This window comes from Phyllostomus hastatus, unplaced genomic scaffold (assembly GCF_019186645.2).
Source record: "Phyllostomus hastatus isolate PE091 unplaced genomic scaffold, TTU_PhHast_1.1 phas_scaffold_78, whole genome shotgun sequence".
Lineage (NCBI taxonomy): Eukaryota > Metazoa > Chordata > Mammalia > Chiroptera > Phyllostomidae > Phyllostomus > Phyllostomus hastatus.
The window spans coordinates 35,069,182-35,090,487 of NW_025334041.1; the positions used below are offsets into that span (position 1 = coordinate 35,069,182).

Consider the following 21,306-nt stretch of genomic DNA (forward strand, 5'->3'; position numbering starts at 1 on the left):
CTGTTTGCTCCTCGATATAATATTCTTTACATGATTAAAATATTATACAACTAATGTCATACTGAGGATTAAGTGGTATTCAGGAAGATACCTAAAAGTATACATTTGAGACTTTAATTCAGAATTGGTGAAGTAGTCCTGAAAGAGAAAAAGGTGGGAGAGGAGGAAAATAAAAGAAAATGCCTAAAACCTTTTGAACTTATTCCTTAGGACAGAGATTCTTAATTGCCTGGGTGGCGGGGGGTGTTCAATAACAGGTCCTTTTCACCATAAGATTATGGAAGCTCAAACTGGTGGTAGGACTAAGAGGGCAATGCCAGGATCTCTAGTGATTAGGGGAGGTTCTTATGTGATTTTAAAATGCTTCCCAGATGACCCAGTAAGACTGATAGCAAGCACCATGTGGCTAAGAATACAGGCATGCCCCCGAGACACTGAGGGTTTGGTTCCAGGCCACTGACTTAGAGCTAGTATCACTAGGAGGTGATCCTAATCTTTTTCACTGCTGGAGGGTCTTGCCTTTAATTTGTAAAACTGCACTACCTGTGAAGCACAGTAAAGTGAAGTGTGGTGAAAACAGGGTAGGCCTACAGTTTGCTTTTGTTAAAAAAATTATTCACTCTAACTCCTAAAATGGGTGATATTGGTAATCATCAGTTTGTGTTATTGAACAAGACATTTTATTGTGCTTACTCACTTGAGCAACTTTGCAAAATAAATACCCTAAAAATATTTTATCTTATAAATATAATTCCTATATTTGTAAAAGTATATGCATTTGCTTTGATATAACTGTGACCAGCATGTACATATATATTTTTGTTCCTTTTACTTAGTATTTCAGATCCACATCACCCAAATACTATTTGTTTAATGGGTACTTAGCGCTCCACTGTGTTAATGTGTAATTAATTGCTGAGTCAGTTCTCTAAAGTTGGATGCTTGGTTTGTTCCCAGTATTTTTCTATTCTAAATATTGCTCTTGAAGCATGTGGATCAAAAAAAGTTAAGTAAAAAATTTGCTTCATTTTCTGACAAGTAACTTAAGTTCTTTGTGCCTCAGTTTCTACATTTGAGATAGTAAACATACCATGCTATGTTGTTATAAGGTTAAGAAATAAGCGCTTGAATATACTAAACACACACACTCTCTCTCTCTCTCTCTCTCTCTCTCTCTCTCTCTCTCTCTCTCTCTCTCTCTCTCTCTCTCTCTCTCTCTCTCTCTCTCTCTCTCTCTTTAAAGGGTTGAATTTTATGGTATGTGAATTATGTCTCAATAAGACTGTTCTAATCTTTAATCTTTAATCAATTTAATCTTTAAAAAGAAGCACCTGACACAAAATAGTTGCATGAGAAATATTTATTGAAATGTACAAGCTCCCTAAGTGAAAATATCAAATGAAATGATAGAAAGTTTTATGTTTGCTTCATTTTGCCAGATAATGTTCTCCAGCAGCAGGAGATTAATCATGGTGTGTTTGCTAATTGCTGTCGGGTCCTCCAATGAGGTCACCACTTTCTCCCCAGGCTGACCTACTTCTGTGTCCCTGAAACAAGGACCTTCCACTCCCACCAGGACCTAGGTTGGGGGACTGCCGAGGGGATAGGGCAGCTCTGACCTTTCTCTATCCTGTTTCCTAAGCTTTCTTTCCTGGGAAAAGTTGTATGACTAAGGACTGAATAGCAGCCTGGTGTGATTGAAAAGGGCTGCCATCAACTAAGCAATGGCTTGGGCACATCCTTAGGTTTTGGCGTCCTTGTGTGTTAAGTGACTGCTGATGTTTCCACCAGCTCTAGCATTCTGTGATTCTTAGGCCCTTTGAACTTCTCCACCATGATACCCATGCCTTTCACACTTCTGATCTGGGTTTGCCTTACCTCTTACTTGCTGGTGCTGTTGGACAGATGGAGGAAAGGGCCGCAGGGAGCCTGAGGACTCACTAAACACTCCTACTACCACTGCCTCTTTTCTACAAACTCCAGAGTCCAATCTGGTGTTGAAACACCCTTGTCTTGGTTTTGTTTCTAAGCAGAATGAACACAGCTTTTCGTTAGGTGGGCTGTTCGGTCTCAGTTGTTTCTTTGAACTGTACCTTAATTTTCTCAGATTGTAAATGTAAGGCATTCTTATTTCTTAAAATCCAAGCATTTAAAAAATTCAATCATGAGTATCTCAGAAATTTGAAAGTTCCCCATAACCCAAACTTCTGCTGACAGCTATTTGGTCTTTATTTTTCATCTTGGTAGCCTGAAGAGCTAAAGAGTAACTCCATATTTCCTCAGTTATTCATGAAATTGAGCCTGTTTTCACATGTCCATTGGCCATTTGTATGTTTTTCCTCTGTGAAAAAACCTTTTTTTGTAATAGACTGTTTCGTGGTTGGGTTATTTAGAATATTCTTATTGATTTATAAGAACACCTTGAATAAAAAAGGAATTATGCTTTTCTCCCATGCATACTGAAAACATTTTTCCTACTTTGTTCTTTGATTTTCACTTTATTGTTTGTTTGGCTGCCATAATCTTTTTAAAATTTTATATAATTAAACTATTTTTTTTCTTCCATGTCTTCAGGATCTGGGGTTGTTCTTAAAAAGGATATTTGCCCATATTTCCTTTCAACATTATTGTTTCACTTTTTACAATTAAATATTTAAGCCAGCTGAAGTTTATTCAGGTGTAATAAATGAGGGCTATTGGTTTTAAATATACGTGTGATCACCTGGTGACAAGGGCCATCTTGGCTTTGTAGCTCGGTGACTTCAACACCCACTAAATGAGGACTTTAGGGAAGGCACAGAAAAAAATATTATGGGGGGATAGTGTTCATTTGATCATAGGAGGAGGCTAAAGTCAGAATGGGCTTAATGGAAGGGCTATCCTTGATAGTGTGGGCAAGATTATGAAAGAAGGAAAAGGTACAGAGAGGCATTCATAAGAGATGGCCTGGTGTGAATTACCGTGATCCAACTTTGGGGAGGGCCACACTTGAGTATGTGGTGGAGTGGTGGACTGCTGAGGAAGATTTTTGAGCTGTGGTACGAATGAGCAGAACTACCCTTTAAGAAAACACATCTGATAGTGTGGGAGTGGGTGGAAGTGAGGAGGCAAGCATCAGTTACAAGACTAAATCTTGAGTCTAGGTTGGGTTTGTTTGGGAAGTGGTATAAAACAGTACCAGTTATAAGCAATCACAGGAGTCCACCAATCAGGGCACACCTCTGTATGTGGTTCAAGGCACACGGGCAATATTCTGTTGGGTGAAAACACAAGTGGAAAGCTAGGATCGGATAATGTGCAGAGACCAAAATAGACAGGTTACTGACATGCAGTAAGGCACTAGTCATTGGGTTGGGCTGGGGACAGAACCTGAGCGGAGGAGCAAGAACAAGTCAGCAGCATAGGGGCTGAGGTCCTGGACGAACCTTTAAGATGTGTACTTGGACACAAAGCAGCAAACAGGGAACTGAACTCAAGACTCCTGGCAAGGTTGGCTTGATAGCCTCTTACCTGGCATTAAGCTACATAGAGGTCCTTAAATTACCCCTCCCTGTCCCTTTAGAGAGAGAATTAATCCAAAAGCCTGCAATGAGGTTGAGCCTGCAGGTTGGGTCACCTGGGATGAGGTGTGATTCTGAGCAGGACTGTGAGGAAGAAAGTTGATGGTGCTCAGTTAGTCAAGGAAAGCAGTTTAATTGCCTCGTGTGAGGGAGTGACCAGCTTTTCCTTGTCTGTAGCTTTAACAGAGCTCTTGGTAATGTTTCTCTTTATTGTTCTTCCCTTTCCTGGTGGTCATGCCTTCTCTGCATTCTTACACATTGAGGAAATTCCTACATACCTGCTGAATGACCAAAAAAAGCCTTATATTTCTTAGAAAATACTTTTATACTCCAATTTTCACATTGATCAAATTGAATATAACCTTTCTGTCCTTTTCAACCTTTTTTACTTTCATGTGTTGGTGCCCTTCTCTACAGTTTTCCAGCTAATCTTGAGTGTGATGCTGTTAGGAAATCTAACAGCCTTGACCCATGTAATATTGAAAATGGCTGTGTGGTTCTAAACTCAGAGGTTGCATAGGTCTGCGCACAGGTGCCCACACGCACACAACTGAACAACTGAACATTTTGCTCTTCTTTCAGATGTCAGGAAACCAGACCCAGTCCGACAAAGTTGAAGTTGAACTAAATGATGGAAAGGCTGCCATGGGTATGGCCCCAAATGGCTGGAAATCTCAAATACTTAGGAATTCTACTAAAAAAAGCCTTAGGAATTCACGAAGGTATCAGAATGGCCTTGAAGAGAAAACCAATGAGCTTGTGAGTTGTTTTCACTTAAATCTTTTATTGTGTGGTTTTTCTGTTGAACTTCTCAGCTTTGCAGGTGTGCTGCAGGCACAGGTGACTCCTACTGTGAACCACGCTCTTCTTGAAAAAAAAAGAAAATTTGAGATGTTAAGTGTATTTAACAATGAACTGAAATCAATTCCAACTAAAAATGAATTACCGATGGGAAAAAATATATCCAAAAACTTAGCCTTTGCGTTTAAATGCTTAATATCAAAATTAGATATCCCATTCATCTTTGAGATACAGAGATAAATACAGACACACCTCAGAGATGTCACAGGTTTGGTTGTAGACCACTGCAATAAAGCGGGTAGTAATCTTTTAGGAAGGGTCTTGCCTTCGATTTGTAGGAAAAAACACAACATCTGTGACGTGCAATAAAATGAAGTGTGCCTGTAAGGCTAGTCTACTGTACGAGGTGCTGATAGTTGCATACTCTGTTAGGTAGGATCACATGTGATTACCTATACTAGGTAACCCAGAATAACACCAGTACAAGCAAATGAAGAGTTATTTCTTTTTTACATAAAAAGAAATCTTAGACCCTGGCCGTTGTAGCTCAGTGGGTTGGAGCATCGTCCCGTGACCTGTGAGGGCTGTGGGTTTGGTTCTGGTCAGGGCACATACCTCGGTTGTGGGTTTGATCCCTGGTCTGCGCATGTGCAGGAAGCAGCCGAGCGATAACTTCTCTCTCACTTTGGTGTTTCCCTCTCTCTTTCTTCCTTCTTCTTTCCCTTCCCCTCTGTCTAAAAGCAATGCAGGAGTTTCCTTAGGTGAGGATTAAAAGAAGAAAAATGTTAGAGGTGAGAAGCCCAGGGCTAAAATGCTGTCTCCACAGTCACCGTGGATTCAGGCTCCTTTCATCTTTGTCTCTCCTATCCTGGCATGTGGCTTCCGTCCTCAATGATATCAAATGACTCCTGAAGCTTCAGCCACCACATCCCTGTTCCAAGCAGCAGGAAGAAACAAAGGTTTTCCAGAAGTTCCACACAGTGCTTTTACTTACATGTCATTGGCAGTGACTACAGCCATACCTAACTGCACTTCATGGGAAGGTAGAACATGGAATCAATTTGCTGTATGCGTTGCCACTCTGAATTAGAATGATTTTTCTTACTAAGGAAAAGGGGAGCATAGCCAGAAATAACAACATTGTGCATTTTTTAACATTTCTCACCTGAAGACTGGAATCTTATTAATTCAAGTAACGCCAAACTTTTATAGTAGCCAGGGAATCCATCCCTAAAAAAGATATTTTCTTATTTCAAGAAATGGTTTGAGAATTCATTTTGATGTTATTTACTGATAAAGGATGAGTCTGTTTTTGCTCTAGTGTTGACTTGAAGAAACTAAGCCCACCGAGCATTCACTGCATCTGGTACTCTCTGCCCGCAATATTATTTCCTGAAGAAATTACAAGGGCTTTCTAGAGGTCTTCATCTTGGGGAACTTATAGAAAGAGTAACAGTCGTACTTTAGTGGAGCTGAATTATCACAAGTAAGATAAATAAACAGTTTCCCCCTTTTTGGCTATGGAAGTATTCACTTTCAGTTTCTCGTTTATCTTGAGAGTCATGCTGCTAAGTCTGTAGAGTCTGGTGTTCTAGACAAGCACTTCTCTCAGAGAAAAGCACAGTGGGAAGGGAAATTGCACAAGCGCCATCATAGGGGGATAAACAGCGTGGCCAAAAGGAGGGAGAAATTGAGTCTGATTGGAGGGACCTGCAAAGACCTGTTTGTGTTGAGTAGTAGCCTGGGAAAATGGCTCATTTGTCAGGCTGGAGAAAAGGACATAAAGATAATATTAACTAGGGAGAAAAACAAAACACTAAAATGAGAAAATGGGTGGCTTGTAAAAAGAGGGCAGAGTGGAACTTGCTTCTTTGTTCTGTGTTTCATCAGGACACAAACAGGACCTATTTAAGTGACCATGAGCTATGACATTCCATAGGAAGCTTTTGTACCTAGTTTAATGTTAAATCACCTGCATTGTCAGAATATTTTCCTATGTGTGACCTGGATACTTCAAGCTTGACCAGACATTAAGTTTGACATTTACTGAGAATCTGATATGTGCCAGGCACAGGGCTAGTTTTGGGGGATATGAAGATGTTGTCTTCACCTTTAAAGAGTTCACATATTAGAAAAGGAGATGTGCAAATAACAACAAACAAACAAAAACAAGCTAAGCTGTGAGGAGAGAAGTCTGCACAGGGAACAGCGGTGAGAGAAAAGGGGCCTGATGAATTTGGTTTTGTGAGCTGGGCACATGTCGTAGAGAAGGCAGCACTGGGCTGGGTTCTGGTGGGAGGCGGGGGGCAGGGAGAAGGCTGGGCCCATGCTCTGGGGTTCATGCTGGTGTCCCACGTTTGTGTGGACGTTTATCCTTCTCTTCGCGGCCATGGTCTCATTGGACCCTAACACCATCCTGAGTTGACTTGGGCCTTGAATTCCAGTCTTTTTGTGCCCAGACCCTGCTTCTGCTCACTGGGCTGAGGCTGGAATAGAAATAGACCGATCACACCATGAAGATTGCTTGCTTCTTGGGTGAACAACTCATACTCAGCTTATGCTGCATCATCAGAGAACGTTGTCAGCCTTCACAGTGCACTGTCCTACTCTCGGGCACGTAGTTTGCTGTAGAAGGTCATTCTCTGCAACTATGCCCTGTCTTTTCTATGTCTGCGAACTCTGGTAGCTGTTGTGTTATCACCAGTCTATCCTGGTGTGTTCTAGGATGAAACTGTGCCCCCAGTATCCTTCATGAAGATCCTGAAGCTGAACAGAACGGAATGGCCCTACTTCGTGGTGGGGACAGTGTGTGCCATTGCCAATGGCGCACTCCAGCCGGCATTTTCAGTCATATTCTCAGAGATCATGGCGGTAAGTTTGAAAATGTTGCTTAATAACTTGAATTAAATCACTTCATCATTACATCAGTTCTCATGCCACCCTCACCAATGGGTCCATTTTGGATTAAAACAGCGTCAAATTAAACCAAGCCCAAGTTTTTCATTCCCTTTTGAGGAAAAATGTGAGGTCAAAGAAAAAGTATGAACCATTCCAAGTTATGATATCAATGAAATTTTAAACTGTAAAATCAATGAGGAAGGCATACTAATGAGCTCTCGTCATATGAGTGACACCGGTGTCAGGTGACAGTCTCGACCCCTTGTGGAGGGCAGATGCTTGTCACATCAGGAGGCTGGGAGCAGGTGACGGAGGGAAGAGGTCCAGCCACAGTGAGTACAGGCCAGGCTCTGGGCACAGACTGGCCTCGCCACTTAATAGCTGTGCAGACTTGGGCAAGATGTGGTCCTTCTCTGTGGTCCTTCTCAGTTTCTTCATCCATAAAACAAATTGACCACACAGGATAGCTGAGGATGAAAAGAGATTATATATGTAACTATTTGAAAAGCTTTTAAGTATCTGCCTCTTAGTAAGTATTCAAAAAGGGATAGCTATCACGTCGCTATTTTAGCAGTCCTTCTGATGCCTGGGGAGTCCGAGACTAGGAAGGGAAACTCATGCTATTCCATTGTTAAACTCAATGAGAGGGTATTTATAGGAAGTTGTCAGAAGTATCTGAGGTTCCATAAAACCCAATATGGATATTGTATAACCTTAGTTAACCAGTAACATTTTTGGAGAGACTTTTTTGTTAACAATGAATTATTCTCTATCGTGCTGAATTCATTACCCTTGTGACATTGGATGCTGGTCTACAATGAAGACCTCAAGTCAAAAAATAAAGAAATTGGAAAGGACCCTCCAGATGTTTTTAAACGAAAAATAGTGCAACCCCCAACTCCCTTGCACTTCGAGAGCTATGTGGACTGTCTCCGTATTTCGGGTATCCCCTGTGTGCCAAACACTGCGCTGGGCACGGGAGATACAGCAGGAAACAAAATAAACCAAGGCCTCTCTCAAACGGTTTACTATACATGCAAAACAAAACAAAACAAAACACATCCTGTGCCCAAGGACGACCTGGTGTTTTGAAAGCAGGGTCTGGCGACAGCAGCAGTGGTAGGTAAAGGGCTGGGCCTGGGGGCAGGAAAGAGCTCAGGCTGAGGCAACAGCCAGGGCAGAGGAAGAGGGGAAACACCCCAAAACACAACCACACACAGTCCACGTGCAGTGTTTCCAGCCCTGTTAATAACCACATATTCCTCAAATTCACGGAGACGCAAAGGAGAATAGGAGTTCCTTCCAGAGGGCTGGGGAGGGAGGCATGGGGAGTTACTGTTCATGGGTACAGGGTTTGCATTTGGGATGATGGAGGAGCTCTGGGGACAGATGGTAGTGAAGGTTGCACAACACTGAGAATGTACCTAAAGCCACTGAACTGTACACTTAAAAATGATTAAAACGGTACATTGTGTGTGGTGCATATTTTACCCCAGTAAAAATAGCCCACATATTTCAAAGCTTACTTTTTAAAATGTGATGCTCCAGCCACTATTTATGGGAAGGAATCAACAAGCATCCTATGAACCAAGTGGGTGTTTTAAATGTGTTTTTGTAGATTTTTGGACCAGGGGACGATGAAGTAAAGCAACAGAGGTGCAACATGATCTCATTACTGTTTTTGGGCCTGGGAATTGCCTCCTTTTTTACTTTCTTCCTTCAGGTAGGTACCTATGATTTGGTCTTCTCATAGAGTCTAGATCTAATTAGAGGACATAGACTAATTATCTGTTAATTAGATTTTAACTGTTTATTAATGTAGATTGATTAATTACCGATTAATCAAGACCTAATGGAGTTTCCACATCTTAGACTAAAATGAATTGCAGACACAATTGGCACAGGGCTTTTTTAGAGGACAGAGCCCTAACCAGCAAACTGGTCTAGAGCATCTTACCGCAGACCCACCCTCTTCCACATGAGCCAAATGATCCTGCTAGGAATTTTGTTACTGTTTTGTCTCAAGTATTAGGAACACAGTGAAAGTTGTTACTACACGCAGTATTGTTTTCACTGAGAGAACAATTGTCCTTGAAAGTTTGGAAAAGGAAACCTATTTAGAATGGTTCAGAAGCCAGAACTGAATACTTTTAAGGTTTTTCATCTCAATTACATACTAATGATGTAGCAGTACATGAATTTTAAGTTAGGATGATTTTTTAAAGATTTGGAAAAAGAGAGGGAGAGAAACGTCAACATGTGGTTGCATCTCATGTGCCCCATACTGGGGACCTGGCCTGCAACCCCAGCATGTGCCCTGACTGGGAATCGAACCAGTGATCCTTTGGTTTGCAGGCCAGCACTCAATCCACTGAGCCATACCAGCCAGGGCTAAATTAGGACTTTTAATTAGTGTTTGTTCACAGAATTGTGTTAATTGAATCATTGAGTAATATATAGGTAATGTAAAAATCAGTGGGAATATACCCACTTGTGTCAGAATACTAGAGTTTTGTTTTGGTTTGGTTTGGTTTGGTTTGGTTTGGTTTTCTCTCAACCAGGGTTTCACCTTTGGGAAAGCTGGCGAGATCCTCACCACCAGGCTCCGGTCAATGGCTTTTAAAGCGATGCTGAGACAGGTAGGTGTGTGTACTACAGAATGTGTTTGTTTGCATTCATTATAAGCCTCTTATAAGTCTGTCCTTATTTCATGTTGTCTCCACCCTCTGGGTTTTTGTGCCAGTCTTGGTCCTTCATTGTGCAGAGGCCTCTCAGGGTTTTCATGGGAGTATCATTTAGGTAGCTTTTTCGGCTTATTTTGCAACTATCTCTATCCATGTGGAAACTGTCATTTCAAGGACCTGTATCCCTTCTCTGGATTCCGCACAAGCCCTGGTGAGTCATTTGAGATTGCAGGGCACCTTTAAGCAAAGGAAAAAGAGGTTGGTAGGACTCATGTACCATAGTCAACCATGCTACACCTAGGTTTTCCCAAGTGTTGAGAAATGATTTTGCTTCTGACTTACTTGAGCTCTCTTTTCACATTTTCACTTGTAAATTCACTAAATTGTTGCCTGCCGTGCCCCAGACAGCATGCTGGCAGCTGGGACTGTATGCATTATCTGCCCTCTGGGGAGGTTCACAGTCCAGTGCAGGACATGTGGGAAAATGTGCAAATTTGAATTCTCTATTTCTATAGAGAAGTCTTAGGAGAGGGCCAGGATATTATTCATCCAATTGACAAGAATTGATTATTTTCCTGCTCACTAAAGGGCACATAGCATGAATCATATTTTAGCAATTTTGACTTTACAGACCTTTTTTTTTTCAGTACCTTTTAAACTGTTGCTATGTAGGGAAAATTGTTTCATATGAAACTAAAAGACACTGTGGATTAGTAGCATATAATTAAAATCATTTCTAAGGTACACTCTTTTATTTGTGTTTAAAAAAACAAAAACACAGTGAGAAACCAGGGCTGATTTTTCTCATGCCCAGAACTTACAAGAGAGCCATGCCCAGCACAGCTCAGCCCCTCTACCTTTGTGAGAGACCCCGCCGTGGCAGGAGGAAGTGCCCATGGCACTGGTCGTGGGCTGTGGCTGATGGAACACCACATGCCCCTGCCACCTCAGGTGAAGCTGGCGGGGAGCACAGCTGCAACCTGGATAAGTCTTCCACACACACCTGCCCTGTCGGGGCTGCTGTCCCTGTGTAGCAGCAGAGTGGCCTCGGGGCTTAGGTCCTGGCAGGCTCTGAGGCTGTGTGCCCAGGGCAGGGACCAGGGCTCTCTGCTGCATGTCAGGCTCCCCTGAACCCCAATACCCAAGTGAAGTATGGATCCTTTCTCAGCACTGAAGGTTTGCAAGATTTCATTAGTTTTTCTTTGCTTGTTTTAATATTGAACTAATTTAAAGGTGTGTTTTGTGCCGTAGGACATGAGCTGGTTTGATGATCACAGAAACAGTACTGGTGCACTTTCTACAAGACTCGCCACTGACGCATCCCAAGTACAAGGAGTATGTAGGCTGCAGTCTCATACCATTTTTTAAACATGGTTTTGAATAAATGCGTGGCACAGCTGCATCTGTTAAGTTGCTTTCAGCTAGAAATAACAGAAAAGTCAAACTGGCTTGAACAACAAAGAGGAAGGCTAGACTGCAGGGTTGATTGATCCACTGGCTCAAAAATATCATGGAGGACCCAGGTCCCCTTTGCGTGGGGGACTCTGAGTGGCTTTCCACCCTCAGCGTTGGCTCCATCCTGTGGCTATGTCCCTTGGAGCCTTGGAATGCTGCCCTTGGAAACCAGAACTACAGGCTGCCTTGTTTCCCACCCAGGGAAGGAGCGCCCACCTGTACCTCAGCCACCAAACGAGCAGCCTTCAACCACCAAACCAGCAGCCTTCCCTTTCATCTGATTCAGGCTAATTTGGGTCACATGTTGGACCCTGAACCAATAACTCTCTCTGGGAAATACCACCCTCTCTTTCTGGCTTGGGTCCCGCCCCTGGAGCTGAGGCCTGTCACTGTGAAGCTCGCTGTGACCACACAACTCAGGCAACTTCAGTGTCCTCTACACCAGCCCTGTTTTCTGAGTGGTGCACACAGTAATTCATGTTTATGTACACTTTACAGTGGATGGTCTCTCAGGACATGTACACTTTGTAACAGGTGGGCTCTTAAGTATGTACACTCCCCTCTTGCATACTTAAAGCAAATATTCTTTAAAATGTCTGGGGCACATTGGGGTTAGATTCCTCTGTAAATGGGGCCTTCATGAAAAAGTGCGTGTGCCCCACAGCCTACTCCCAAAGCCGAGCAGCTGATTATCGGTTCTGCAGTGTGGAATTCACGTGGGCAGGAGAGGAATGAGAGCTGAAAGGCATGGACCAAGAAAGACCTTCGGGGCCTCAGGAATGACACATGGGTGACCTGGCCTCACTGCGATGAAAGGGAGCACATGTTGGTCCAGGCACCCAGCCCTGTTGTCATTCTGACCAGCAGGCCTGAGGCTGCGGCTCACGGATTTGCACCCAAAAACGTAACTGCCTCTTTCTTGCTCTTCCAGGCCACCGGGACCAGGCTGGCTTTAATTGCACAGAATACAGCCAACCTGGGGACTGGCATTGTCATATCATTCATATACGGTTGGCAATTAACTCTTTTGCTGCTGTCGGTTGTTCCAATTATTGCTGTGTCGGGAATTGTTGAAATGAAAATGTTGGCTGGAAACGCCAAAAGAGATAAGAAGGAACTGGAAACAGCTGGAAAGGTAAGTCAAATAAAGCTTCCGCTTTTTGGCATATGTTTTATTTGTTAGCATAAGAATTATTTTTCGATATGTTTTATTTGAATTATCACAACATACGTATTTCAATAATTAAATGCTTGTGCTCACTATAAAAAATAATTGTCAGCACTGTGCATAAAATAGTTTACTGCATGAAGAAGGCCTAGAATTTCAACATGAAATAATGGAAAGCTTTTAGCCTATCAGAAACCTTTAACGTGTGGTCATTATAGAGAATTTCTGAATTTCCAATGTTCATTTTACCTTTTACTTCATATCCTGATGCCATTTTTAGGACAGAGGTCACCTCTGTTTTACAGATGAGGAGTCCTTTAAACAGAATATAAGTGAATTGTTCAAGGTAGGGGATTTTCTGGTACTTAGAGACAGTTCTTTTCTTCTTGGCTGTGCTTTCTGTAACTGAGCTGAGGAGCCACCAGATGGCAGTAAGTCTTTGATTGGTGGCTCTCACTACAATGGCAATCGGCGAACATTAGCTCTTTGTTTTGTGCCAATTATTGTTCTAAGTGTGTATTTATGTGCATCAACTCATCATATCCTCACAGTGATCCCCTGAGGCAGGGACTGATTTTACCCTAATTTCACAGACATGAAACCTGAAAATCAAACAAGTTGAAGGCATGGCTGTGTTTCAAATCCAGGTCTGATTTTAGAACTCTTGATTGCACAGCCCCTTTACATGTGTTTTAAATGAGTCCAGATCTACATATAAACATTTTACTTACATGTACATGCATGGAAGTATTCAAATGTCAGCCAAGATATTTTTTACTCTTATGTATGTGAATATTATCCTTTATTGAAACTTTAGGAGGTAAAGCAGTTTGTGAATATAAATTGTGATAGTTTCTACAGCACAATGCCCTTTCACAAACATTAACTGCAACCGGCCTTTGCTATGGATATTGAGGTGGGGCCGACAGGATCTCCACCTCACAGGGAAGAAAGCCTCCGAAAGTCCAGTGACTTGCTTCAGATGTGTGGCATGAATGGGTGAGATTAGAATTCCTCCCCAGCACATTTCCCCTAAACCCGTTACATCCAATGAAATCCTTGCCCCTACTCTCTTGTCCAGCATCAACCGAGTTCAAAGTAGTGTTAGTCCCTTCCCCTCATTTCCATCCAAATTCTTCCTTCTCGTGTTTGTCCTGCATCCTTTCGTGGGGGCAGATCTCTAGAACTGTACATGGTCCCCAAACTTAAGAAGCTCTGGGTGTCTGAAGTTCTCAAAGATCCTCTTGGCTGCTGTCTGTGGGTGCTTTGGGGCATCACTTCCTTGACTTCTGTTTGCCACAACTGACTGCTGGAAGAACATCCTGTGCGTAGTTTTGTTTCCTTTCTCCTTCTGATCCCTGCTTCCGTTCATATTTCAGAGGGGCAAATTGTCAGTACATGGAATGAAGATCAATTTTTCTTAGGTCAGGGGTATGAAAGAAAACATCTGGAATCTAGTTAAGATACAGAGTCATTGTGATATGTGGCTAATAATACTGAGAGTTGACAGAATTCAGGCAGGGGTAGGGCGGTTAGAATTAAGTACTACAGCAAACAAGACACAGTGCCTTGGGTTATCAGTCTTGGCCTTGCAACTCACAGAGTGTGATACTGGAAGAGGTTCCCCCACTTGTCTGCTCCTCACTTTGCGCTTTTATGAAATGAGAAATTATAACAAATATGTCCCAAGTTCCTTTCACCTAATAAATATTCTATCATTCTAGGGATCAAAGAGTGAATAACTTAGACTGACCAGTCTAAAATTAGTTTTAGCAGCTACTTTAACCTGATACAATGTTTTTTAAAGAGATATGAAAGACTGGAAATTATAAATGTTAATTGTCAGCAATTTAGTTGTAGTTTAATTTTGTTCATTTAGTCAACTCTAAAAAAAAAATCTATTTATTTGTAGATAGAGAGAGTAAGGGAGGGAGAAAGAGAGGGAGAGAACCATCGATCAGTTGCCTCTCGCATGTCCCCAACCCAGGACCTGGCCTGCAACCCAGGCATGCACCCTGACTGGGAATTGAATCAGCAACTTTTATGTTTGTGGGACAGTGCGCAACCCACTGAGCCACACCAGTCAGGGCACTTAGCCAACTCTTGATTAACATAGAATAGGGTTAGAAAGTGCTCTTGGAAAACTCTCACATCACTTTTTTTTTTAATGAAAAGTTCTCATTTATCTGGGAGCAGAGTATTCATGGTTAAAGTACAGTGGAATCTGGGGTAGCACAGTGTCTGTGTTGTTTTTTGAAGAAGGGCTTGGTAATGAGGGTGTTGATTGCTGGGCTGGGAGGCTGGAGAAGAAGGGTGAATAGCAACCCTCTTGACTCAGGTCCCGTCTGATTACTGAGTTTAGGGGCCTGCCAAATCAGAACTGAACTCTATCCAGGACTGGAAAATCAAGCACTGAGTGTAACTAGTCATTAACATCTTGTTCCCTCCTGTTTTGACAAAGCAGGGGAGAGAAGAAGGGCGCAATGGGTTAAGAACATGGACTTGGCCTCAGGTAGACTGATAGGGATCTTTGTCATTTAACTTCTCTGTGCATCAGTTCCTCATCTGGGAAAACAGGAGTAATACTACTTACCTCACAGGGTTATTGTGAAACTAAATGAGATCTTGTCAGTTAAATGAGGTAATACCTGGCATGCAGTAAAAGCTTAATAAGTATTCTCTACTCTGGCTACTACTACTGTTAGATTTTTTTTTTCATTTATAATAAAGATAAAAAGTTATTCAGCCTGAAGTATCAAATATCTTGCTTTCATCTGGTTATAGAAGCTGAGAACTGAGATAAAAGTTGTAAAGCTGCTAAAAAAACCCCTAAAATTAAAATCTTAGGTTCCTTGTGCTAATGGTTTAGATGACAACTGAATCTGCCCTGTAGACTAAATAGCTGTCACAGACAATTATTACTAATTAGGAGTACTTTTGCTGTCAGAATTGGAAAACTGCTCCGGCTGGTTTGGGTAGCAGGGATGTAATGTAAGGACACACAGAAGTACAGAAGTACAGGGAACACCCATGGTTTAGGTTACTGGAAAGTCACCAGCAGCTCCTCTTTTAGAGCTATAAGCTCTGTTGTCTTTGAGGCTCTCTACACATTTTTTTTCCTGTTCCTCAATAGCTGTATATTCAAAGGAGCTTCCCACACATCCCTGATGGTGACCTTGGCCTCCAAATCCACAGGTCTCCTCAGTTCAGCAGTTGCCCCCAATCTAGGAAACAGAATCTGATTGGCCTGCATCAGTCAGATGCCTGTCCCTGCTTTAACTGGATTTACGGCAGGGTTGTGTTGTTTACAATTTGGATCTTCTTTCCAATTATGCGTAAACAGTTCCTTTATGTAGGGATATGCTCATGGAGGAAATGATTGACACCTCTAGTGGCCCTTAGAAGTCACTTAGCCTGATTCTCTAGGACTCTCCCCTATGAGGAAAGCAGAGCCTCAAAGGCTTGTGACTAAAGCCAGTCCAGGAACTGCCTGGTGGCACGGCTGGGAATAGAATCTGGTCGCTGGTGCTCAACCCACCATTCTTGCCCTAAGCTCGTCAGGCTCCCTGGGAATACAGAAACTTGCCCACGAAACTTGGTGCAACCAGCGATACTTTTCAGATCGTCAGTTTTGTCATAGAGCTTGTCTTGAAGAACATGCTATGGGGAGGCTTTGCTCTCAAAATTGTAGAAATTTAAAACCCTTCATTGATTCTTTTGATAGTGTCCTAAGGTTTATATTTTTCATTATTTCAGAAGTAAAAGCCCCATTTCTAATCAAGATCTGTTCTATGTTACAGATTGCAACAGAGGCAATAGAAAACATTAGGACAGTTGTGTCCTTGACCCAGGAAAGAAAATTTGAATCAATGTATGTGGAGAAATTGTATGGACCTTACAGGTAATGAGCATATGATCCGTACTAAGAACACAGTACTTTCCTGGGGCTGAGTTATTGTCCCCAGAGATAATAAAAACTCTGTTCCTCCTAATAATAATGTGACTCTAAGGATGATATTTTAAAATAAGTATCTCACTGAAAATAGATAGCTTTTTGATGCAGCTGGGCCAAAGGATTGAGTTTGTGTATCTCCTATCAAATCGATGCCGGTCTCCAAGAACCGGACGGTGCAGAGGATGGTGTGTTCTTTCGTTCACCAGTGCAGGCGAGAGCGACAGCCTATCTGGGTGACGCAGAGTGAACATTCTTTTAGGGAATTGTCCAAACCTTTTCTTCTGATTGTGTAGACTGAACTAAAGAAGAGACTTGTTATTTCGTTAATTAAAGTACAATCGTCCCTGCTTATCCACAGCATTGCCTTCCTTAGTCTCAGTAGTCCAGTTAACCACAGTTGAAATGTTACATGGAACATTCCAGAAGTAATTCAGTTTTATTTTATTTTTTATTGAAGTGTAATTGACTTATAATACTATATCAGTTTCAGGTGTAAACATAGTGATTTGATGAAATGATAGCCACAAGTCTACTTACCTCTGTCACCAAAGTTATCACAGTGTTGTTGACCCTGTCTTACATGCTGTGTGTTACGTCCCTGAGACTTGTTCACTTTACAACTGCAGATCTGTCCCCCTGAGGCCCCGGCGCCTCTTTTATGCAGCTCCTTCCCCTCTCCATGTCCCTCTGGCCACCACCATTTTGTTCTTGGTGTTTTTGACTCCGTCCCTATTTTGTTTTGTTTGTTTTTTATATTCCACCTGGAAGGGAAATAATATGGTATTTGTCTTTCTTTGACTTATTTCACTTAGCACAATACCTTCCAGTCCTATGCATGTTGTTGCAAATGGCAAGATTTCATTTTTTATAGCTAAGGAGTGTTCCACTGTGTGTGTGCACACATGAGCGCTAGTGTATCACATCTTCTTTATGCACTTGTCTGCTGGTGGACATTGAGGTTGCTTCCGTATTTCGGCTATTGTAAATAATCCTTTAATGAACATAGGGGTACATATGTCTTTTTGAATTAGTGTTTTCATTTTCTTCAGATAAATACCTAGAAGTGGAATTGCTGGGTCACTTGGTAGCTCTATTTTTAATTGTTTGAGCAACCTCCATGCTGTGTTGCACAGTGGATGCACCAGTTTACTGTCCCACCAACAGCGCCCAAGGGTTCCTTTTTCTCTGCACTGTCACCAACACTTGCTACATTTTGTCTTTTGATGATACCCATTCTGAGTCAAATGAAGTGGTATCTCACTGTGGTTTTGATTTGCATGTTCCTGATGAATAATGATGTTAAGCATCTTTTCATGGACCTGTTGCCCATCTGTCTGTCCTCTTTGAAAAAATGTCTATTTTTGCCAGGTCTTCTGCCTATTTTTTTAACAGATTTGTTTGTTTCTCTGATCTTTAGTTGTACAAATTCTTTATATATTTGGATATTAACCACATATTGGATGAATCATTTGCAATTTCTTCTCCCATTAGGTATGTTGCCTTTAGTTTGGTTGGTGGTTTCCTCTGCTGTGCAAAAGCTTTTTAGTTTGATGTAGTTGCAATAGTTTATTTTTGTTTTCGTTGTCTTATATTCAAGTCTTTAATCCATTTTGAGTTTATTCTTGTACATGGTGTAAGATAGTGGTGGTCCATTTTCCTTCTTTCACATATCCACTTTTGTCAACATTATTTGTGAAAGGACTCTCATTTCCCCTTGGTGTACTCTTGCCTCCTTTGTTGTAGATTGACTGTATATGTGTTGTTTATTTCTGTATTCTCTACTCCATTGATTTATATGTCTGTTTATGTGCCAGTACCATATTGTTTTGGTTATTATGGCATTGTAGTATAGTTTGAAATCAGGGACTTTGATGCCTCCAACTTTGTTCTCAATATTACTTTGGCTATTCAGGGTTTTTGGTTGTTCCATACAAATTTTAGGATTATTTGTTCTAGATTATTTATATGAAAATGTCATTTTTTTTAAGACTTTATTTATTTTCAGAGAGAAGGGAAGGGAGGGAGAGAAATATCAATGTGTGGTTGCCTCTCATGTGTCCCCTAGTGGGGACCTGGCCTGAAACCCAGGCATGTGCCCTGACTGGGAATCAAACTGGTGACCCTTTGGTTCACAAGCCTGCACTCAATCCACTGAGCTACACCAGCCAGGCCTGTAAGCCTCCTTTTGTCTCGCCCTGTATTTAGGTGTTTCTGTGTTGGGTACACACATATTTTTAGATATTATATCCTCTTGTTGAATTGACTCCATTACCATTATGTAATGCTGTTCTTTTTAAAGTATTTTTTTCTGATGTAAGTATTGCTACCCCAGTTTTCTTCCACTTCCACTTCTTTTGCATGGAAAGTCTTTTTCCATCCCTTCACTTTTGGTCTGTGTGTTTTTATTGGTTAATGCCTTTCTTCTCTGTTCCTTTCATCCTCTGTTTATCTCTTCCCTTGTGGTTTCATGGTTTTCTTTAGTGCTATGTTTACATTCCCATCTCTTTTGCTTTTGTGTATTTACCCTAAGTTTTTCTTTGTGCTTATTGTGTTTCACATATGTTCTATATATACAACAGTGTGTTTCAATAGCAATTTAAATTTAAACACACTCCAATACTCTACATTTTTGCTCCCCCCCACATTTTATATATTTATGACATGTTTTATATGTTATTATTTTATTTATCTCTTAACTAATTGTATTTTTAAATAAAGTTTATGACTTTTGTCTTTTTCCCTTCATACTTGATTTGTAAGTGACTGACACATTATCTTTATTATTCAGTTAGTTTTTCTGGAGTGGTCTTTACTTTTGCATGTTTTCTTTTATTAATTAATGTCTTTTCTTTTTGGATTAGAGAACTCCTTTTAGCATTGCTGGCTTAGTGATCATGAACTCCTATAATTTTTTCCTACCTGGGAAACTTTTAGTCTCCTGCAATTCTGAATAATAACCTTGCTGGGCTGAGAATCCTTGGTTGGTAATGTTTTTTCCCTTCAGCACTTTGAATGTATCAGGCTATTTCCTTTTGACTTGTAACATTTCTGCTGAGAAATCTGCTGATAACCTTAAGGGATTTCTTTTGTATGCAATATGTTGTTTTTCTCTTGCTGCTTTCAAGATCCTCTCTCTATTTTTAACTTTTACTACTGCATTTATAATGTGTCTCTGTGTATATCTTTTTGGGTTCATCTTCTTTTTAACTCTAGGGGACTTGTGACTATTTCCTTCCCCAAATGAGGGAAGTTTTCAGCTATTATTTCCTCATAGAATTTTCCTGGCCTTTTCTCTCTCCTCCTTCTGGAACCCCCCTATCATGCTAACATTAGTCTGTTTGACATCATTCCAGAGATCTTTAGTGATTTTCACTTTTTAAAATTGTTTTAATTTTCCTTTTTAGTCTAGGTGTTTCTCATTGCTTTGTCTTCCAGCTCACTGATTCGTGCTTCTATTTCATCCATTCTACTGTTGACACCCCCCTCCCTAGTATATTCTTCAATTTGTAAACAGGCCTTTTTCACAGGAAGACTGCAGTTGTATTTCATTCTGCTATTTGTGCAGTGACCTGGGGTAGCAACCTGCCAAGAACTGTCTTTTGGATTTTTACAGTCCCGTAGAACTCATTTATGCTAGCCTCGGGCCACCAGAATCAAACAGCGAGGAGTATCCCCCGCATGGACTGCGCATACCCTCTGGCTTTAGAAGGTAGCTGCAGTGTGCAAGGAGTGGTGATCCCTGGTTGGTTTCAGGAAGGCCATGGGGAAACGCCCTGACTGCCCATACGGATGAGCTACAGCAGTGCAGCTAGTGAGCACTTTGTTTGTGAGCATGCAGGTTTTAGGCTGGGGGTGGGAGAATGCTGCGACTGCTTGCCTGCTCTGGCAGGGAGGGGTTGCAGGGCAGGGTGATTTTGCAATGGCTAGCACTTGCAGATTTTAGCTAAGGAGCAGGAGAATACTGAAAGCTCCAAATCACCTGTCCCTCCAGGGACTGGGGAAGTGTTCCAAAATGACTCACACTATTATCTGGTGTCAGCAAGGCAGTGGGATGGTAGTACCCTGGCCACTCGCCCACTGAGTGAGCAGGTGCAGTAAGAGAGTGCAGTAATGGTATCCACCAGCTCCTCTGCTTCTGGGCAGCTTCCAGCTAGCTGGAGAGTCAGTGGTTTTAGGTTAACAAGTGAATATCATTCCCATATAGTGTGGGTGCTTTATTAACTGATGTTTTTGTGTTGTTTTGTTTTTGCTGGGTGTTGGGTTGAGTATGACTGCACATGAGTCCTTTAAGGGGGGAGCCTCATTTGCCCACAGCACTGTGGGTCCCTCAGGTGTTAACATCAGCCCCATTGGTTTTCTAATCAGCTGTTGTGGGACGTGTCTCTTCCGTGCAGCCCCCAGGAGTTAGGCTGCCACATGTCAAGCCCATGATACTCCAAGAGAAGCACGTGTCTGGTGAGATTGCTTCCTACTGTGTGTTGCCCCATCAGGGAGGGGGTTTTTGTGATCCTTTTATCCTTTGTTGTGGGAAAGAGCAGTTGTATCATCAGCAAATGTGTTCTCCCGTTCAGTAGGTGGTCTTTTCATTTTGTTGATGATTTCCTTTGCTGTGCAAATACTTTTTAGTTTAATGTAGTCCTATTCATTTACTTTTTTTCTTTTGTTCCTCTTGCTCAAGGAGACATATCCAAAAAATATTCTACTCAGTGCAGTGTCGAAGAGTTTATTGCCTATGTTTTCTTCTAGGAGTTATGGTTTTGAGTCTCACATTTAAGTCTTTAATCC

General features: G+C 41.6%; 1 protein-coding gene across 4 annotated transcripts in view; it reads left to right on the forward strand.

The window, feature by feature from the left end:
• Nucleotides 1–21,306, forward strand: part of ABCB4 (ATP binding cassette subfamily B member 4) — an 82,849-nt gene that overhangs the window by 49,636 nt on the left and 11,907 nt on the right. For all 4 annotated transcript variants that reach the window (XM_045827435.1, XM_045827433.1, XM_045827436.1 and 1 more), the window contains 7 exons: nucleotides 4,143–4,319; nucleotides 7,086–7,232; nucleotides 8,878–8,982; nucleotides 9,821–9,898; nucleotides 11,195–11,278; nucleotides 12,330–12,533; nucleotides 16,367–16,467. In XM_045827435.1, the coding sequence (XP_045683391.1) occupies nucleotides 4,143–4,319; nucleotides 7,086–7,232; nucleotides 8,878–8,982; nucleotides 9,821–9,898; nucleotides 11,195–11,278; nucleotides 12,330–12,533; nucleotides 16,367–16,467 (896 nt within the window). The remainder of the gene's footprint in view (nucleotides 1–4,142; nucleotides 4,320–7,085; nucleotides 7,233–8,877; nucleotides 8,983–9,820; nucleotides 9,899–11,194; nucleotides 11,279–12,329; nucleotides 12,534–16,366; nucleotides 16,468–21,306) is intronic.